This window comes from Canis lupus, chromosome 20 (assembly GCF_003254725.2).
Source record: "Canis lupus dingo isolate Sandy chromosome 20, ASM325472v2, whole genome shotgun sequence".
In the NCBI taxonomy this organism is placed as follows: Eukaryota; Metazoa; Chordata; class Mammalia; order Carnivora; family Canidae; genus Canis; species Canis lupus.
In genome coordinates, this window is record NC_064262.1 from 54,583,958 (window position 1) to 54,603,516 (window position 19,559).

Below are 19,559 nucleotides of genomic sequence, written 5' to 3' on the forward strand. Positions count from 1 at the left end.
GCACCTCCTAGACACTACGTAAATATTGCCAAGTGCATGACTGTATCAGCAAATGAGAGGGGGAGGGGAGTGGTGGGTGTGTGAGTGGGTAGATGGGTGCATGGATGAACAGGTAGGTGCACAGGTGGGTGGATGAATGGATGGATAAGTAGGTAAATGGATGGATGGAAGGATGAAGGATGGATGGATGGATGGATGGTTGGATAAGTAGCTAAGATATATGGATGGGTGGATGGATGGTAGGATGGATAGATGGATGAATAAATGGATACATGAATGGATAGATGAAAACCTAGATGGATTTCAGATATGAAAATCCAAGTGTGTAACATAAAGACTCCTAACTCTGGGAAACGAACTAGGGGTGGTGGAAGTGGAGGAGGGCGGGGGGTGGGGGTGAATGGGTGACGGGCACTGAGGGGGGCACTTGACGGGATGAGCACTGGGTGTTATTCTGTATGTTGGCAAATTGAACACCAATAAAAAATAAATTTATTATAAAAAAAAAAGAAAATCCAAGTGTGTGACTCTTAACAAAAACCTGGCTTGGGGCAAAGGTCACTTAAACCTTTCTTCCCAGTCCAAAGTTACTCACCTTCCCTTGATCAATGAGAAGCAGCCCAACCTGTGACAAGGAGTGAAAGTAGAAGATCCCACCCAAAGACCCGACTAGTTCTGCCTGTGAAACAAACAAAAAACATCACATATGAATAAACCATTAAGGAGTTTGATTTAAACTCCAAATTACCTCATAAGCCAGAATGAGGGAAAGTCTTTTTAGTTACGATCTATTTCCCCTCTATGGAAATGTAGCATGTAGGACAGAACCTTGAATGAAAATACCTTGGTTTGGGGATGTTGGGAGGAAGTGGTGTGACCTCAGACTGCTAGACGCCTGCTTAAAGCCTTCACTCCTGCTGAGATTCCTTATTTTTGGTGGGTCTGCAAAGTGCCCAGAAGCCAAGTTGGAGCATGAGGCCACAGGCCCTATTCTAGGGACAGTGGGCTAGCCCAGCTGGCTGCCTCCAGACATCTTTCAGGTAAGAGGGAGAAAGACTGCTGTTTTAAGCCTCTTGGGTTCCTAGGGGGAGTTTTCCATCATAAACAGTGTTGTGGACTGAATTGCGTCTTCCCCCAATGTTCATATGTTCAAGTCCTAACACCTACCTTAGTCCATGTTGGCTGCTCTCACAAAGTGCCACAGACAGAGTAGCTTAGAGACAATACAAGTTCGTTGCTCACAGTTGTGGAGGGCTGGAAATCTGAGATCAAGGTGCCAGCACAGCCAAGAGAGGGCCTGCTTCTGGGTTATGTTCTTCTTACTGTGTTCCCACATGGCAGAAGGAGGCTAGCAAACTCTCCATGGCTCCCTCTTTCAGAAGGGCACTGGTCCCATTCACTGGGACTCCATCTTCATACTCTAAACACTCCTGGGGCACCTGGATGGCTCAGTGGTTGAGCCTTTGCCTTCAGCTCAGGGCGTGATCCCAGGGTCCTAGGACTGAGTCCAACATCAGGGTCCCCTCAGGGAGTCTGCTTCTCCCTCTGCCTATGTCTCTGCCTCTCTGTCTCTCATGAATAAATTAATAAAATTTTTAAAAAATAAATAAACATGCCCAAAGGCTCCAACTCCTAATACAATCACATCAGGCATTAGAATGGCAACATATAAATTTGAGAGGGGGAGACAAACATTCAAATTAGCCCCCCGTGGGATGGCCCTTGGGGGTGGGGCCTGTGGGAACTACGTAGGTTTAGATGAAGTCATGAGGGTGGGGCCCCAATGATGAGGTTAGTGCCTTTATAAGAAGAGACACCTGGAGCCCCTGGGTGGCTCAGTGGCTGAGTGTCTGCTTTCAGTTCAGATCACAAGCCGGGGTCCTGGGATGGAGCCCTGTATCAGGCTCCCTGCTCAGTGGGGAGTCTGCTTCTCCCTCTCCATCTGCTCCAGCTATCTCTCTCAAATAAAGAAAATATATTAAAAGGAAGACGAGATACCAAGCATTCTCTCTTCGTCAGGTGAGGACACAGTAAGAAGGTGGCCATTTGCAAGCCAGGAAGAGAGCCCTTACCAGGAGCTAAATCCCCTATTATCTTGATCTTGGACTTTCCAGCCTCCAGAACTGTGAGAAATAAATTTCCATTGTTTAAGTCACCCAGATCGTGGCATCTGTTACGGTGGCACAAGCTGACCAAGACATATGGTCAATCCATCCCAGCTGGCATGGGTTGCTGGGCTTCCCAGTGGCCTGCTCATCACCTCCCCAGCAGACACCCCAACTCCTTCCCTGCTGGTGGAACTCCAAGGGGATGAATCATGACTACTCAGGAGTCTCAACCCTCTGGCCTCGAAAACAACAATAACCCCACGTACGTGCACACACACGTACACATTCGCACACACAGCAGATAGACTGTTGTATTTATAACTGGTGTTTGAGTGAGAGGACATCAAGGAGAAGAGTAAACTTCACACAGGAGGAATGCCTTTTCAGTTGTACTGAGGACGGTTGGATTGTGTTGGGTGGAATTATGGCCTTGTTAGTGTCTTTATTTGGAGAGTATGGTTGAAGGAGATGCGGATGGCTGCCACAGCAACAAGGGGTGGACTTGTGTTGGTTCATTTTGTGTGTCAGCTGGACTGAGCTAAGGGATGTCCAGGTAGCTGGTAAGACATTATTTCTGTGTGTGTTTGTGAGGGTGACTCTGGAAGAATCATTTGATTCAGTAGACCCAGTGAAGATCACTCTCACTGGTGTGGGCGGGCATCACTCAATCCACTGGGGTCCTGCATAGAAGGAAGAAGGGGAGGTAAGGTGTGAATCTGAGATCTCTCACATTGAGCTGGGATGCCCACGTCCTCCTGCCCTCAGACATCAGAGCTTCTGTTCTTGGGCCTTCAGATGCCAGGACTTACACCAGTGGTTCCCTGGTCCTTCAGCCTTTGTACTTAAAGGGAACTATGGAACCAGACTTTCTGGTTCTCCAGCCCACATATGGCAGATTGTGCGGCTTCTCTGTCCCTTAACCACGTGAATCAATTCCTATCACCTATTTGTCTATCTACCTACCTACCACCTATCAGTTTTTTTAGCCATGATTGTTTTCAACTAAGCGCACATGTTAACTCTGAGTCCTAGGCCTAATTTGGATGAAAATATGTGGTCACTTAGGTTCTAGGCTCCCTTGGGCCTCCTGGGCAGGGCAGAGAACCTGCATTTGGGACACTATGAATGCTCAAGAGCAGAGCAGACTCTTTCTGCTTTCCTTTACACATCCCTCCCAAGTGTTTGGGGACTCCGGACTCTCCCTGCATTAGAATAAAACTTTTTCATCTCTTTGAGCTCCCAAGGATCTCGTCCACTTCAGCATGTCCTCTCCCTCTTCTAAGGATACCAGTTGTTGGATTTAGGACCTGCTTTGATCCAGTATGATCTCCAGTATGATCAACGCAGTATGATCTCTGCGTTGGGCATGCAACCCACTATAAACCCATTTTGTCAATCTGCAAAGACCCTATTTCCAAGTAAGGTTACACTCTGTGCTTCTGGATGAGTATAATTTGGGGAGGGTGGGAACTGACCCAGGACAGTTCTCTCATCTGTGTAATTAGAATGATGATGGCACCTGATGGTACTGATCTTTGGCTGGGCCTGGGGTTAACTGAAGACTTTACCATGGCACCAGGTTTATTTACATAAGTACTCCTTCTTTTTTTTTTTTTTTACACATAAGTACTCCCAAAAAACCTCCTATGACCTAGAATTTTCCCTACTCTCCCAGCGCCTTAGGCTCCTAAAGAGAGAAGAGCTCTTGTTCACACAGTGATAGCTAATTATTCCTACCATGCAGATTACTCCTACCATGCAGAAGATAAACATATATTTGTTTTTGTTGTTCACTTTTTTATCAAATTGAACATACCTGTTTTTCATAGGCAAACTTCTGATATCTGAATCCCCCATTGTTTGAGAAATATATGTTGGTCTGAGATATTTGATCTCCATGCAAATAAGCAAAAACTGAGTTACTTATATCCTGGAATAACACACACAGAGAACAGTCTCTTTAAAAGGAGATACAGGGTTAGAGGGGTTGGGGAAATATTATCTAAGGGTACAAGCTCGCAACCGGTAGATAAATAAGTTCGAGAGATCTAATGCACAGCATAGTGATTACAGATAACAATACCATATTAATACATTTCAATGTTGCTAAGAGATTCATCTTAATTGTTCTCATCACAAAAAGGCAATGATGATCATGTGATGGAGGTTTAGGTAATACTATGGTGGTCATCATATTGTGGCCTATAAATGTATCAAATCAACACACTGTACACCTTAAATTTATACATGGTTGTATCTCAATTATATCTCAACTGAAAATAAAGGAGATAGAGGCCCATGATCACACTCCTGGGCATTTATCCCAGAGATGAAAACTTATGTGCAGACAAAAATGAATGTTCATAGCAGCTTTATTAGTAATAACCAAAAAGTGGGAACAACCAAACCCACTCCGTGGAATATTATTTGATAAGAAGAGGGAATGGATTAGTTACACGCTATTGGTGGGTTGAGTCTCCAGAGCATTTTGTGAGAAAAGCTAATCCCCAGAGTTCGATATTGTACGATCCCATGTATAGATAGAACATTCTTGAAATGATGAGATTATAGAGATGGAAAATAGATTAGTGTATGCCAGGGGTTAGGGACAGCAGGGCAGGGATGTAAGGAGAGCTTTGGGGTCATTGAACAGTCTAGTGTTTTGAGGGCAGTAGTACTTCTGTGACTTCACACATGTGATAAATAACACAGAATTAGATCCACCCATTATTTCCAGGTCAGCTTCCCAGTTTCAGTTTTTTATTATAGTTACATAAGACAGAACCATTGGTGAAGGGGGTGTGGGACTTCCTGTACGGTCTATAAATATTTCATAATAACAAGTTTAAAAAAGGAAGGTAGGTGGATATATTCCTAATGTGTCAGCCAGGTGATCCCATTATCTCAGGTCCTCTTCTGAACCCTGAGGAAGGGACACTGCCCAGGTCCATCAAGGAACCTGATGCTCCAGCCTTCATGGATTACTCTGTCCATGTTTTCATTCATTATCTATGTTTAAAATAGAGTAAAAAATTGACGGTCTACTCACCACGCAAAAGGGATGTCCACTATAACAACAGTTGTCACCAGAAACATGTGAAACAGGGTGTTCTATACCTAAAAGGACAAGATCATTGTAAAAAACATGAGTTTCCAGGACACCTGGCTGGCTCAGTCAGTGGAGCATGTGACCTTTCATCTTGGGGTCAGGAGTGCAAGCCCTATGTTGGGCATGCAACCCACTATAAACAAACCAACCAACCAGCCAACAAACCATGAGTTCCCTAAATTTCAGGGGAAAATATAAAGCAGGGTTTCTCGACCTTGACACTACTGACATTTGCGTCCAGATTGTTGTTGGTTGAGGGGCTGTCCTGTGTGCACTATACTATGTCTCTGCTAACTGGATGCCAGAAGCATCCTCCCCCAGTCTTAACAACTAAAGATATCTCCAGATATTGCCAGGTATCATCTGGAGGGCATTCCTGTCACAGTTGAGATCCAATGGTTTTGTGGGAACTCTTAGGACTCTGCCAAAATGGCAGGAAGGGCTCCTTTCTCTTAGGGAGGCATTCTTTTTTAATTCTATTGTAAAAGCAGAAGCTTCAGCTCCAAATAAAATATACACGTGGCCAACAAGACAGGAAAAGATGCTCTCAACATCACTGATCATCTCTGATCAGTCACCCATCTCTGTGGGTGGCCCCCCACAGAGAATGACCTGGCCTTACAGGTCAGCAGTGGTGGGGTTGAGAAACCTTGAACTGACTCCTTTCTTTTATTTTTTAGGTTTTTTAAAAATTATGATTTTATTTATTTAAGAAGGAGGGGGCCTTAAAAAGTAACGAGCTGCTGACACACACTAAAATGGGGAGGAAGCTCCAAAACACGATGCTCAGCAAGAGAAGCCAGCACAAAAAAAGTCACAGAGTGTGTGATTCCACGTGTGTGAGATGTCCAGACAGGCTCATCCAGATAGACAGGAAGAGGGTGTGTGGTTGTCAGGGGCTGGGAAGGGGGTGGGATATGACTGTTGATGGGGATGGTCTTTCTTCTTGGGGTGATGGAATGTTCTGGAACTAGATAGTGGTGATAGTTGCACAACACTGTGAATGTACTAAATGCCGCTGAATTGTACACTTTAAAATGGTTAAAATGGTCAGTTTTATGTGAGTGTTATACCCTCCCCCCAAAAAGGAAAAAGAGGCATGAAGTGTGAGAGAGAAAAGAACTGACGTGGAGGTCAGGAGGGGGATGGAGGACTGGACAGCAAAGCAAGAGCAAGCTCATGGGTGAATTTTGGAGGGAGGGATAGAGAGGGAGGAAGTTGGGAGGGCTAGGAGGCAGTTTGGCTGAGGGGGGTCGGTTCTGCTGAGAATGGATGGACTCGAGGTTTGGAGGCAGCTGCACGTTTGGTGTGGATGTGACAATTGAAGACATGGCCCCCAGATCGGTCAGAGCAGGTGTCTGTGGCTTGTTACTACAGACCCCAACAGGGATCCCTGGGTGGTGCAGCGGTTTGGCGTCTGCCTTTGGCCCAGAGCGCGATCCTGGAGCCCCGGGATCGAATCCCACGTTGGGCTCCCGGTGCATGGAGCCTGCTTCTCCCTCTGCCTGTGTCTCTGCCTCTCTCTCTCTCTCTTTCTCTCTGTGTGTGTGTGACTATCATAGATAAATAAAAATTAAAAAAAAACTACAGACCCCAACAGAAGCCCTGGGGGCCCACTCCACCTGGGTTAGGTACCTTCTCTACCTGCCCACCTGACACTGCACTTGTGCCCAGTTCCCGCACCCCCTACCTCCCACCCCAGGCACCATTCACTCAGCATCATCCGGTCACCTGGTTGTTGAGAGTCATGTCCAAACTAAGGTGTGGCTCCTCTGCTGTGCTTCTCTGTCCCTCCTGGGGACTGTCAGCCCCTCACCTGCCAGGGTTCAGCAAGCACCTGGCAGGGAGGGCACTGGCTGGGCAAGGTTCCCCTTCCTGGGATCCACAATCTTTCGCCAAAACCAATGTAAGTGAAGCAAAAGAATAAGGAACGAATTGCCAGATGGTGATCGACTAACCCTTGTGGCTCTCGACTGAGGAGATTTTGGCTCCCAGTGAACACTGGGTGACATCTGGGCACATTTGTGGTGTTAGGATGCAGTGGGAGAGAGGTGCTCCTGGCAGGGGGGTGGATGGGGCCAGGGCTGCTGCCCCGCATCCCTACAGTGACCAGGGAGGCCCCCCACAGAGAATGACCTAGCCCTAAATGTCAGGGCTGGGGTTGAGAAACCTTGAACTGACCCCTTTCTTTTCTTTTCTGGTTTAAAATAATTTTTTAAGATTTTATTTATTTAAGAAGGAGGGGGCAGGAACAGAGGGAGAGAAACAGGCAGACTCCACTGACAGCAGAACCTGGTGGGGGGCTCAATCTCATGACCCTGAAATCACAACCAGGGCTGAAATCAAGAGTCAGACGCCCAACCGTCTGAGCCCCCCTCAGGTGCCCCAAACTGACCCCTTTCTCATCACAATGGGTACCCGAACATCCTTTTCTAAAGAATGGCACCTCCCTTGTCTTCATTCTCGACCTCATCCCCTTGCCTCCTAGTGAGGCTCCTCTTCTTTCACTCTCTTCATGCGGCTTATCTTCTCTCCTATTCCCTGTCCCTAACGGGCAGTAGGTGAGACCGAATATTCTTATCTCTCAGCCTTGTCACCAAGCTTGTATGAGTCATTCCCGGCCTTCCTCCGTCCTCTCTGGCATCCACTCCAACGCAATTCTCATCAATGTCCTTGACTTACTCCAGTCACATCAGAGCAGGCTTTTGTGGTTTGTAACTACAGTCCCTGACACTAGGTTCCCTACAACCCTATATTCATTTGAGCCCTACGTTCAGCCCTACAACCAATATTCATTTGAATGAATATTGAATTCATTCATATTGAATGAATATTGAATTCATATTGAACTCATTCAATATTCATTTTGAATTTTAAAGGACGAGGCAGTGTCTTGGGGCACTACATCCAAGTAGTGGCATTGTTTGCATTTCGAAAATGAATAACCTGTTCTTGGATGTTGGCGGGTTGCAAAAAATATTTTTAAAAATACAAAACACATGTACCTATAGATGTGTTCCAGTAATTGGCTTCATAATTGTAAATATAGACTTTTCGACTGACTACTAACAGCAGTACTGAGCCAGCGATGTGTGCCGATGTTACTTCCGGTAGGCCAGCCTAGAAATAATGACACACAGAGTATCAGCAAGTGCATCCTTTCAGACAATTCGGGAAGTAAGACATTGAGATGCAGATTTAAGAAACCTGTGTGCCAGCAAGAGCTGTTTGGTTCCTAGGTGTTGGGAACTGAATATTTGGGGTCAGCTGGAACAGAAACTGAGAGCCTGGAATTGGTGTTTGGTGCCCTCGGATACCTCCTCCTTCCTTATCGATTCTCCTTCTTCCTTATCAAAACTTTCTCTGAGGATAAAGCCTAAAGTGTAAATCATGGACGATGAAAATACATGATAAGCGTGTTGCTTATAAGGGAAACCTTGGCATTTGAATAGATGGCAAAGCCTTCTTTAGTGTAGGGGCCAGTGGTATAATTTTTCAAGATGTTACTGAGAGAGTAAATAAAGGTTTTTCTGTTTTTGTTTAGGACAATTTAGGGAGGCCCTGAGATTAGTGCACCTAATCTATCCATTCACAACACACAAACCATTACAAGGAGCATTTCCAACAACTCTTCTTTGGGGGGAGGGGGGAGCCTATCTTAGTAATAAGAGCAGAATAGAATCAACCCTTCTGGCTTAGAAATTGCTCTCAATGTCTTTACTTTGTAATGTAATATACTTTACATTGTAATATAAGCCCTCAAACTAACAAAAATGGACTAGTGTGATATTTCTAAACTGTATCTTCCACCAAATCTTACTTATGTTGAGAATCCTTCATATGATCCAGTAAAATAACTACCTTCATTGATGTAGGGATGGAAAGTGGAAGGAGACTACTTCTGAAATTATCTCTCGTGAAAAAAAGTCGTCTTCTGAAACAGACAATAAAAAGTTAAATTAGAACAATTTCACACAAGAAAAAAAGATGACATCAGGCATGCTAAAATGGTCTACTCAAACAAAATTCCTTTTTAAAAAACATTTATTTTAGGAGGGGTGCACATAGGAGCAGGAGAGAGAGGCAGAGGGAGAGAGAGCCCCATGTTTGGCTCCCCACTGAGCACGGAGCCAGACATGGGGTTCAATCTCATTACCCTGAGATGACAACCTGAGCCGAAATCAAGAGTCAGATGCCCAACTGAATGAACCACTCACGTGCCCTCCCTCCACCTTTTTAAAAATGAAATTTAGGGAACGCCTGGGTGGCTCAGCAGTTGAGCATCTGCCTTTAGCTTAGGGTGTGATCTCAGGATCTGGGATCGAGTCCCACATCAGGCTCCTTGCATGGAGTCTGCTTCTCCCTCTGCCTATGTCTCTGCCTCTTTCTCTCTGTGTCTCTCATGAATAAGTAAATAAAATCTTTTGAAAAAAACGACATTTAGGGCAGCCCCAGTGGCACAGTGGTTTAGCGCCACCTGCAGCTCAGGGTGTGATCTTGGAGACCTGGGATCGAGTCCCATGTCAGGTTCACTGCATGGAGCCTGCTTCTCCCTCTGCCTGTGTCTCTGTCTCTCATGAATAAATAAATAAAATATTTAAAAAATAAAAATAAAATAAAAAAATAAAAATGAGATTAGGTTAGGTTCTATCTATGTATTCAACTATCTATCATCTTTCATCTTTGCATGAATAAATCTCTATAGACCGGGTGTTTGACTTCTTGAAATAACATTTTTAAAAAGTCATGTCACTTGACCATGTCACATACAAAATTACATAAAATGTACATTAAGTGACAGCTTGCCTTACATAGGATGCACTCCACTTTTGTCACTTATACGGTTCTGATCCCACTAAAGTAAAAGGTTTCAGACCAGGAATGTGTATGCGTGAAAGAAACAATGTGTTCCCTCAGGCAGAAAACGTTTAAGAAGTGAAAGGCCATCCATGAACATGGTATATTGCTTCCTTCTCCAGATCTCTTTCTCCTGCTCCCTCCAGCAGAGTTTTATGGTTTTAGACAGAAAGGAATTGCTGAGTTAATTCTTATGCATCTTAAAGGTTTTGTTGCTATTCGGAATGATGCTTTTTCCTAACTGCCTTTTCTGAGCATCCATGGCTAGTTTATAAGAGAGGTGTTGATGTTTTCAATGTCTGTGCTGTATTTGGCCATCTTGCTACACTCAGTTGTTCCTTCTGGTAGCTGATACTCTTGGATTTGGCAAATGTTGTCTCTTCCTTTCCAATGTGTTTTACATTTCAAGTTTTTCTCCTGTCATATTGCACTGGCTGGGACCTTTGATATAAAGTTGAATGAAAATGATAGAATTCTCTGTTATTTTTACCTTTATTTTTAAAATTTTTAAAAAATTTTTATTTATTTATGATAGTCACAGAGAGAGAGAGAGAGAGGCAGAGACATAGTCAGAGGGAGAAGCAGGCTCCATGCACCGGGAGCCCGATGTGGGATTCGATCCCGGGTCTCCAGGATCGCGCCCTGGGCCAAAGGCAGGCGCCAAACCACTGCACCACCCAGGGATCCCTATTTTTACCTTTATATTGTCTCTTTTACAGGGTTGAACGCCTTCAGCAAGTATCCAGTTGACATCAAAATCAATAACACATTGGAGGCGAAAGGAACACTGAAGCATAAACTGTGGAATATTTTTTTACCTGTTTACTTATTTTTGGGTTTTATTTCTTTTTCTTTCTCTCTCTTTTTTTTAATAGGCACTATGTCCCACATGGAGCCCAATGTGGAGCTTGAACTCATGACCCTGAGATTGAGACTTGAGCTGAAATCAAGAGTCAGATGCTTAATGGCCTGAGCCAGCCAGGTGCCCTTGGGTTTTGTTTCTGTTTTAGAATCTGTCATTGAGGTGAGTTGTTTCTTCTTCTTCTTTCTTCTTTCTTCTTCTTTCTTCTTTCTTCTTTTCTTCTTCAAAGAGAGAAAGAGAGCATGTGTGTGCACAAGCTAGGGATATGGGGGTTGGTGGGATGGAAGGGCAGAGGGAGAGGAAGACAGAGAATCTCAAACAAGCTCCATGCCCAGCATGGAGCCCAATGCAGGGCTCCATCTTATGATCCTGAAATATGACCTGAGCCAAAATCTAGAGTCAGGTGTTTAACCAACTGAACCACCTAGGCACCCCTGAGGTGAGTATTCTGAACAAGAGTTTTCAGAACTACTACAAGGTTTTCACCTATTTTGATCTTTAAAAAAAGAACCAAAACCACTAATTCATTCATGCATCTGGCAAACTTTTATTGGATACCAGGCTCTGGGGACATAAAGATGACCAAGCCTTGCTTCTGCCCTACAAGACCTTCTTTAGTTCACTAGGAAAAAAAAAATACAAAGAAACAAGTTTGGGGTTGAAATCAATATATAGTGGCTCAGTTTTCCAGGAACTGGAGCTATTAGAAACTTAATTAAGAATCCAGAAGTAAAAAAAAGAAAAAAAAATCCAGAAGTAAGTAACGACAAACTTTAGAACACGCAAAACCAACACTATGTTGTTCGCAGGCTAAAGGTCAAATGCCTCACTAATATGCTTTCCTCCAAGGTTTATGTGGTCTGGATTTAGACACAACTTTAAAACAGTAAATTAGAGGGGCACCTGGGTGGCTCAGCTGGTTAAACATCTGACTCTTGGTTTTGACTCCGGTCAGGATGTCAGAGTTGTAAGATTGACCCCTGTGTCAGGCTCTGTGCTTCTCTCTCTGTCATATAAATAAATTAATTAATTTAAAAATGTTTGAAACAGTGAATTAGAAAGTAGGGGACTCTCGTGCCAGTCTTGCAGAAGATGGCATGCTGGCAGCACAATAGGATGTCTATAAACAAGGGAAAGAAAACGGGAAACATGTTTAAATTAGACATATGATATTATAGCAAAAAATAACTGTCAATTCCAAAGGCAGTGGCTGCTGGCATCAATCAGAAATCAGAAATGCTCCCACTCAGAAATCTTGAGGGGCTACCTATATCCTGTAGGATCGCAGGCAAGACATCTTAACTGGTCTACAGGGTGGTCCATGATCTGAGCTCTACCTGTGTCCCTACCCCAGGGCTCCCTGGCCTTGGCGCGGCTGACATTGGGACCACATGACTCTCACAAGGGGCAGTTCTTTGCACTGTAGGAGGCTGAGCAGCATCCCTGGCCTCTGCCCACCAGATGCCAGTAGCACCCCCAGTTGTGACAACCACCAATGCTTCCCACTGTTGTGCAACCTCTCCTGGGGGGGCAAGCCCAGAATCCTCCCCTCTCACTACCTTAGACTTCAGTTTTACACTCCAGCCTCACACATATTGCGTCCCTCTTTCACGCCACCTGATATGGCCTATGCCCCCTCAAAGCCAACTTGTATTCATCCTGGGAGGCACTCCGTCCTTACGCTGAAAGAGAGGCGGCCAACTCTTAGCCAAGTAGAGCTCTGTGTCCTTCTCTGGGCTGATGCCCCACTGTTTCTCCCCAGCCAAGGTTCCACAACTCAATTCATTGCGTAACTGATGCCCTTTCCTCCATGCAGCCTTCCTTGATTCCCTTCCAGACCCTTCCTCCTCTGAACCACTAGATTTCATGTACTACTTTCCTACCACTGTCTCCCTCCAATGCTGCCTCCCTGGTTTCTCACTAGACCACAGCCTCAGCCCCTCACTTGCATCCTGCTGCCATCTCCCCTCTCTGCTTCCTCTTTGTCACCCAACAATTAGTGGCTCTCTAGAAGAGACATCAGATTGCGCCACTCCCTTCCATACCCTCTGGTGGCTTCCCCCTAAAATCCAAATTTGTCACCACACCTTACAAAGTCCCATGTGATCTGATACTGTTGACATCTCCTTTTGCTCCTCCCCCAATCACTGCACTTGAGCTGTTCCTCCCAACAATTCAAGCCAGGTCCTGCCTTGGGGGCATTTGCACACGTTGCCCCTGCCACTTGGGATGCTCTTCCCCCTGACTGCAAGAAGAAAGGACATTCTAGGGAGAGGTTCCAGGTGGGACAAAGGTCTCAGGAAGCATACACATGAGCAACATAAACAAGTTACAAATTTAGGTTAACTGCCAAGAAATGGGATTTTTGTGTCTGAGAACATGTTCAACATTTTGACAGATTCTCCAAAACTGCCCAGATACACTTAGCCTCATCCCCGTTTGCCCTCATCCTCACCAACACTGTAGGTGAAAAGTAACATTTTCACCATTTTATTGGGCATTACAGAATGTGTCATTTCCAGAAGCTGTTGGAATCAGAATTTGTCTCACTCCAATGTGTTCTGGGTATCTCATTTAAGGATGTTATGCTCTAAACAGGGGGTCTGGCAAACTTTTTCTGTAAAAGGATAGATAGGAAATATTTTAGGGGCCACATGGCCTCTGTCTTGACCACTCAACTCTGCTATTGTAGCACAAAAGCTGCCATGGACAATATGCAACCCCGTGGATGTGGCTGCGTACCAATAAAACTTTACTATGGACATTGGGATTTGAGTTTTTTTGTTTGTTTAAAGATTTTATTTATTCACGAGATCCACAGAGAGAGAGAGAGGGAGAGAGAGAAGCAGAGACACAGGCAGAGGGAGAAGCAGGCTCCATGCAGGGAGCCCGACATGGGACTCGATCCCAGGACCCCAGGATCACACCCTGGACTGAAGGCAGGTGCCAAACTGCTGAGCCACCCAGGGATCTCGGGATTTGAGTTTCATATCATTTCACATGCCGCAGAATATGGTTCTACTTTTGATTTTTTTTTCAATGTAAAGTGTAAAGACTATTCTTAACTCAGCAGCCATACAAAATCAGGTGGCGGGCTGAATTTGGCCGGGGGTGGGGGCATCATCTGTGACTCCTGCTCTAAAGCAGGTGTGATGATGGAAACACTCTGTTTCTGAACTGTCCGAGGTGGCTGAGCGCTTGAAACATGGTTAGTTTGTGTGGATTTTTCACTGTATTTAATTTAATTTAATTTAATTTTATTTTATTTTATTTTTTTTATTTATTTATGATAGTCACAGAGAGAGAGAGAGAGGCAGAGACACAGGCAGAGGGAGAAGCAGGCTCCATGCACCGGGAGCCCGACGTGGGATCCGATCCCGGGTCTCCAGGATCGCGCCCTGGGCCAAAGGCAGGCGCCAAACCGCTGCGCCACCCAGGGATCCCTGTATTTAATTTTAATTAATTAAAAATGTTTTTAAATTGCAGTAAAACTACACAATATAAAGTGTGTATTTCACAATTTGTGAAAAAATTCATAAAATACATCATTATAATCATTTTTAAAGTGTCCATTTGGTGACATGAAACACCCGCCGTGCACCCACCCCCACCAGTGTCTCCAGAACCTTCCATCTCCCTATACAGAGACCCTGTCTCCAGAAAGTACTCACCCTTTGCCCCCTGCCCCACCCCCGGCTCCCACCATCTCTTGTCTGTCTCTGTGGACGGGCCTCCTCTGGGGACTTCCTGGGAGTGGAGTCACATAGGAGGTGTCCTTCTGGGTCTGGCTTATTTCAAATGAGCATAATATCCTCCAGGTTCATCCACATTGTGGCAGGAACTGGAATGTCTTGGCTTCTGGAGAGAGTGACATAAGCCTTGGGACCTCCGTGTCCCTGCTCTCTCTCCCATCTGCCCCACTGCTTTGTTGGCTGCTTCCCCACCCATGTGTCCTGCCTTTTCTGTGACATCCCTCCTCCCGGGCTCCTGCCCTCCTCAGCTTCTAGGTCTCCTGCTTTCCAATTTCTCTTTCTCTTCTCCCACCTGCTGTATAAAAATCAAGATTCACCAGAACCTATGGCTGCTGAACATGTGATCCCTGTGTGACTGCCCACAGCCAGAACCACCACTGACGTACAGATGATGACCTTGTGTTCCCGTCTCTGGCCTCCTGTGTCCTCGGTGTCTTGCAGGCAGCAAGCCATCACAAGCTGCCACCTCTCGCCCCCCTCCCTCCCACGTTCCTTCCACCAGAAATTTGAGAGCCATCGTAAACTGCTTGCTCACCTCCATCCTCCACACCTCAGGAGAATTGACAAGTCCTGCTAAGCTCCCTCCTGCTCTTCTGTATGGCCTTGCCTTCTGTTTAGGCTTTTTCTTTGGGGGGTGGGGGGGTGTTGGCTTTTTGTTGTTCTTTTTTTTTTTTAATTTTTAAATATTTATGCTAGTCACACACACAGAGAGAGAGAGAGGCAGAGACACCGGCAGAGGGAGAAGCAGGCTCCATGCACCGGGAGCCCGACGTGGGATTCGGTCGTGGGTCTCCAGGATCGCGCCCTGGGCCAAAGGCAGGCGCCAAACTGCTGCGCCACCCAGGGATCCCGGTTTTTTGTTGTTCTTTTTTTTTTTTTTTTTTTTAAATTTTTATTTATTTATGATAGTCACAGAGAGAGAGAGGGAGGCAGAGACACAGGCAGAGGGAGAAGCAGGCTCCATGCACCGGGAGCCCGACGTGGGATCCGATCCCGGGTCTCCAGGATCGCGCCCTGGGCCAAAGGCAGGCGCCAAACCGCTGCGCCACCCAGGGATCCCTGTTTTTTGTTGTTCTTGTTTAGGTTTTAGCATGTTGTTTTGTTTTTGTTTTGGCCTGGGCTTTTGAAATCCTCCTGAACACAAACTGTGTGGCCCCAAACCCTCCACCGCCCTTAGGTTTAAGGGTGAACATTTCAGTATGGTTTGCACACCTGTTGTTCTACCCCTTGCACAGTGATGATCCCAAGTGCACCCTGGGCATGGTGTTCCCAGTCCTTTGAATGCCCCCTGCCCCTGCTTCCACAATGATTAATTATATCCAGGATCTGTGACAGGTGGTACCATACTATTCACTCGTGATTTTATTTGCTGGTTTCTTCATTTCCCTTCCTCTGACCCCCACCTTGACTATGAACTCCCTACAGGCCAACAAGCAGCAACCCAGGACAGAGCCACCTTCCTTAATGTCTGTTGAATGAATGAGGGCAAATCTAATGCTTTAATAAAAGGGAAGGTAACAGTACATAAAATGGTCACTTACCCTAGATACAGGGCTATGTTTTTCTTGCAAGGATGCTTAATCAAGTGTGATGTCATAGACGAAAAATACAGTTGGTCCTAGAGAGATAGACAAATCTTAATTTCAATAATAACAAACAGCTGAGACAATTTCCTAACATATAATACTGAAAATGTAAAGATGAAATTGAGGTAGGTGGATAAGAGGAATGTAATGTGATTCTCCTATTTTCCTAGTACACTCTGGTGGCATCAGAGGTCAAAGGGGTGGGAGAAGCTGGGTGAAGGGTACCTGAGACACCTCTGTGCTATATTTGCAATTTGCTGTGTATCTATAATTACATCAAAATTTAAAAATGAAGATTCACAAGATAATTATTGATATCACATTCATTCCTTGTACAGGTTACTGCTTATTTGCAAATCATTAGTTATTTGAAAGAGACGCCAGAGGACGAGGAATTGTAAAGCTAACATGTTAGGGACCAGGCGCTTGGAGGGGATTTAGAAATGCAGATATCAGTTCTGAAATAATGCAATGTCAACGGAAATACATTTTAAAAGGTGAAATATTCCTCCCTGTATTTTAGACACACATGGGGTGGGGAAGAAAAAAAAAAAGTTCCCTCTTGCAGGATGTCATGTGAGCAAAGGAACTCATGTGCTTCACGTTACTCCAGAGCTACAATGCAGCAAATGAACGCTGGAAAAAGGGAGCTGCGTTCTAAACCCACTTCCATCTCCTGGCTTCCTTCATGTTATGTGATCACTTCCAATTAGTTTTTTAGTGAAGTGGGAAAGATTAAGCCTGCTTCAAAGCGCAATGGTAGGGATTAGATAATGTTTTATGCCTGACACAAAACTGACACCTGAGAAATACTGGCAAGTGTTAGTTCCGAAAGCGAAGAGCGAGAGGGAGGTATATGGAGCCACGTACCCCTTGAATTTGCTGTCTGACATGAAACACCTTTCCTGTCCTCACCATGTGAGTACTAGAGGTAAGTGATGAGAGAGACCATCTGTCATTTTTTATTGAATATTCAACGTGACTCCTACCAGGGTACCCCTGAGTTAATGCTCAAGTACCTGTTTTGATGCTTTAGGGTAACGGGAGCCCTGGGAAAATCTGATGACACTGTGGGCCTTCCTCTCCCTCTCTCTCTCTCTCACACACACACACACAAATATGCAAAAATGGAGATTTAATTCCTGAGAGCTCATAAAGGCTCATTTGCAGACCCCAGATTAGGAACTCTTACTCCAAGGATTTGTCTTTCTCTCTTTAGCTGTGGCCAGGCACAGGGAGATGGATGGTATTGGTGGCTAGAGAGTGTTGGTAGTTTATAGCTTAGAGCAGAGATTCTCCATCTTGACATGTGTCAGAAGCACCTGGAGGCTTGATAAACTGTTGATCGCTGGGCCCCACCTCCAAGTCTCTGATACAGTAGATCCGAGGATCGCAAGTCTAACAAATTCCCAGGTGCTGCTGCTGGCGGTGGTGGTCTAGCACCATGCTTGGAGAACCCATGTGAAGATATGGGATAATTGGATATGACCAATATTTCCAAACTTTGAGACAAATCTCATTGGTAAATCTTACTGGAAAACTTTTTGCTTACTAGCTAGGTCTTTAAGCCAATGAGTAATTCCACTGGGTCTGTTTTCACATCTATAAGACACGGTTAAGGAATCACTGAACTGTTGTAAAGATCAAGTTAGGCCATGCACCGCAAGTGCACATTTACTATTTCATGGGCCAACGGGGGCCCTGCTGAGTATGACAGCTTACTCCAGGCAGCAGTTCCCTGAGGGATAAACCCTGTTAGCATTTATCTGTTTACCCCCCTTGGCACCTATTATACAGTATTCACTAATATTTACTGAGATTTAAAAATGTTCTGTACACAGTGAGATAAATACTCCACATCCTCGTGTAGCTAATCTACTGACAGCACTAGACAAAAAAAAGGGGTCAAAACAGTAACAGAAGTCAGTGACAGGAAAAAAGCCATTATGGGAATTGGGGCGCTTTAAATAAAGAGACGTGCTACTTAAGTCAGGATCAGAATGACTTAAACCAGGATCGGGAACCAGCCATGGAGAAATCTGGAAGCAAAGTGTGCCAGGCAGAGGGTGTAGCAAGTGCCATCTCCCCTGTCCCCAAGGCTGGCCGGAGTTGGGCTTGTTCAAGGGATGGGGTGACTGGAGCATTGACTCAGGGGTGGGCAGGTGCCAGATCCGTGCTTCTCAAATTTCCAAGGGACAGTTGGCAGTGCCTAACTAGAGACATTTCTGATGGATTTTCAAGCCTGGGGGAGGAAGGACTACTGGCATCTATAGCGAGTGGAGGCCAGGGATGCTGCCCCACCCCAGAGTGTCCTGAGTGCCAGACCGCGTGGGGAAATGCAGGCTGTGCCAGGAGCTTGGGTTTTATCCCTGGCGCCACACACAAACGGCCGGGGCATGTCCCATCGGATTCGTTTACACACGATCCCTCCGGCTGCAGGAGTGGGTCGGAGAAGAGCCCTCGGCTAGGGTGGCGGCGGCGCACGAGGCTCCGAGGGCGGGAATCGGGGCCAAGCTCTGAACGGCAATGGGGGATCCGGTGATGGGCTGGAGCAGTTGGGGTGAAAGAACGGGAAACACCGAGTGCAACTTCTCCAACAGGAAGCTAAGAAGCCTTAACGAGGTTGCGGAGGCTCTGCTCACGGTCAAGCTGGCGCCCGCTCCCCGACCCGGGGCAGCACCCCTCCCCGGAGAGGGCAGCCCCACCGGCACAGCTGCCGAGCGCTGGCAAACAAGCAGGGCTGCAGGGTCGTCGCCGCCACCAGCATCAACACCAGCATCTTGTCGGAAGAACCAACGCCACCCAAGCGCTTCAACCGCCGCTGGGCGCCGCCTCCCGTCTGAGCATGCGCAGACTGGAACCTGAGCACGTGGCCCGCACCCGGGAGGCCTGGCGTCTGCGCATGCGCACCTCAACTCCTGGGGACCCCCTCCTCGAGCGCCTGGCTGTTCGCGCGGTGACGCTCGCGCTCTCTCCAGTCGGAGCGTGCGTTGCGTTCATCGTCTCGCGAACCCTCCAGCGGGCCTCCGACTGGCGCACACGGCCCCCCGTGGACGGGCTAGGTTGGGCATGTGCACAGCGTGTCCCGGGAAACGCTGCTCAACCAACCGGGACGCGCTCCAGAGCGTGAGCGCACGTCGCCCGCGCGCCTAAGCCCAAGTGTAAGCACCGGGCTGCTTATGCGTCCTCGCAACCGCGCTTGCAGCACCAGCGGCTCGCTTTCCAGGAGCCCTGGAGCTCGCCCACAGCCCTCCACGTGAGCCAGAGGCGCTTTCGGCGCGCCGG

General features: G+C 46.3%; 1 protein-coding gene across 8 annotated transcripts in view; it reads right to left on the reverse strand.

Moving 5' to 3' along the window:
- Nucleotides 1–19,558, reverse strand: part of CATSPERD (cation channel sperm associated auxiliary subunit delta) — a 52,297-nt gene extending 32,739 nt beyond the window's left edge. For 2 of the 8 annotated variants that reach the window (XM_025457122.3, XM_049097470.1), the window contains exons 1-8: nt 18,980–19,136; nt 17,145–17,199; nt 16,230–16,306; nt 9,079–9,151; nt 8,223–8,337; nt 5,158–5,225; nt 3,925–4,038; nt 596–679 (exon numbers count right to left, since the gene is read on the reverse strand). In XM_025457122.3, the coding sequence (XP_025312907.3) occupies nt 596–679; nt 3,925–4,038; nt 5,158–5,225; nt 8,223–8,337; nt 9,079–9,151; nt 16,230–16,306; nt 17,145–17,199; nt 18,980–19,053 (660 nt within the window). In that variant the 5' untranslated portion in view covers nt 19,054–19,136. Of the gene's footprint in view, nt 1–595; nt 680–3,924; nt 4,039–5,157; nt 5,226–8,222; nt 8,338–9,078; nt 9,152–16,229; nt 16,307–17,144; nt 17,200–17,466; nt 17,821–18,916; nt 19,146–19,184 lie in introns of those variants that run through there. The other 6 variants (XM_025457124.3, XM_025457128.3, XM_025457125.3 and 3 more) reach the window with 6 other exon arrangements.
- Between the last annotated feature and the right edge of the window lies 1 nt (nt 19,559).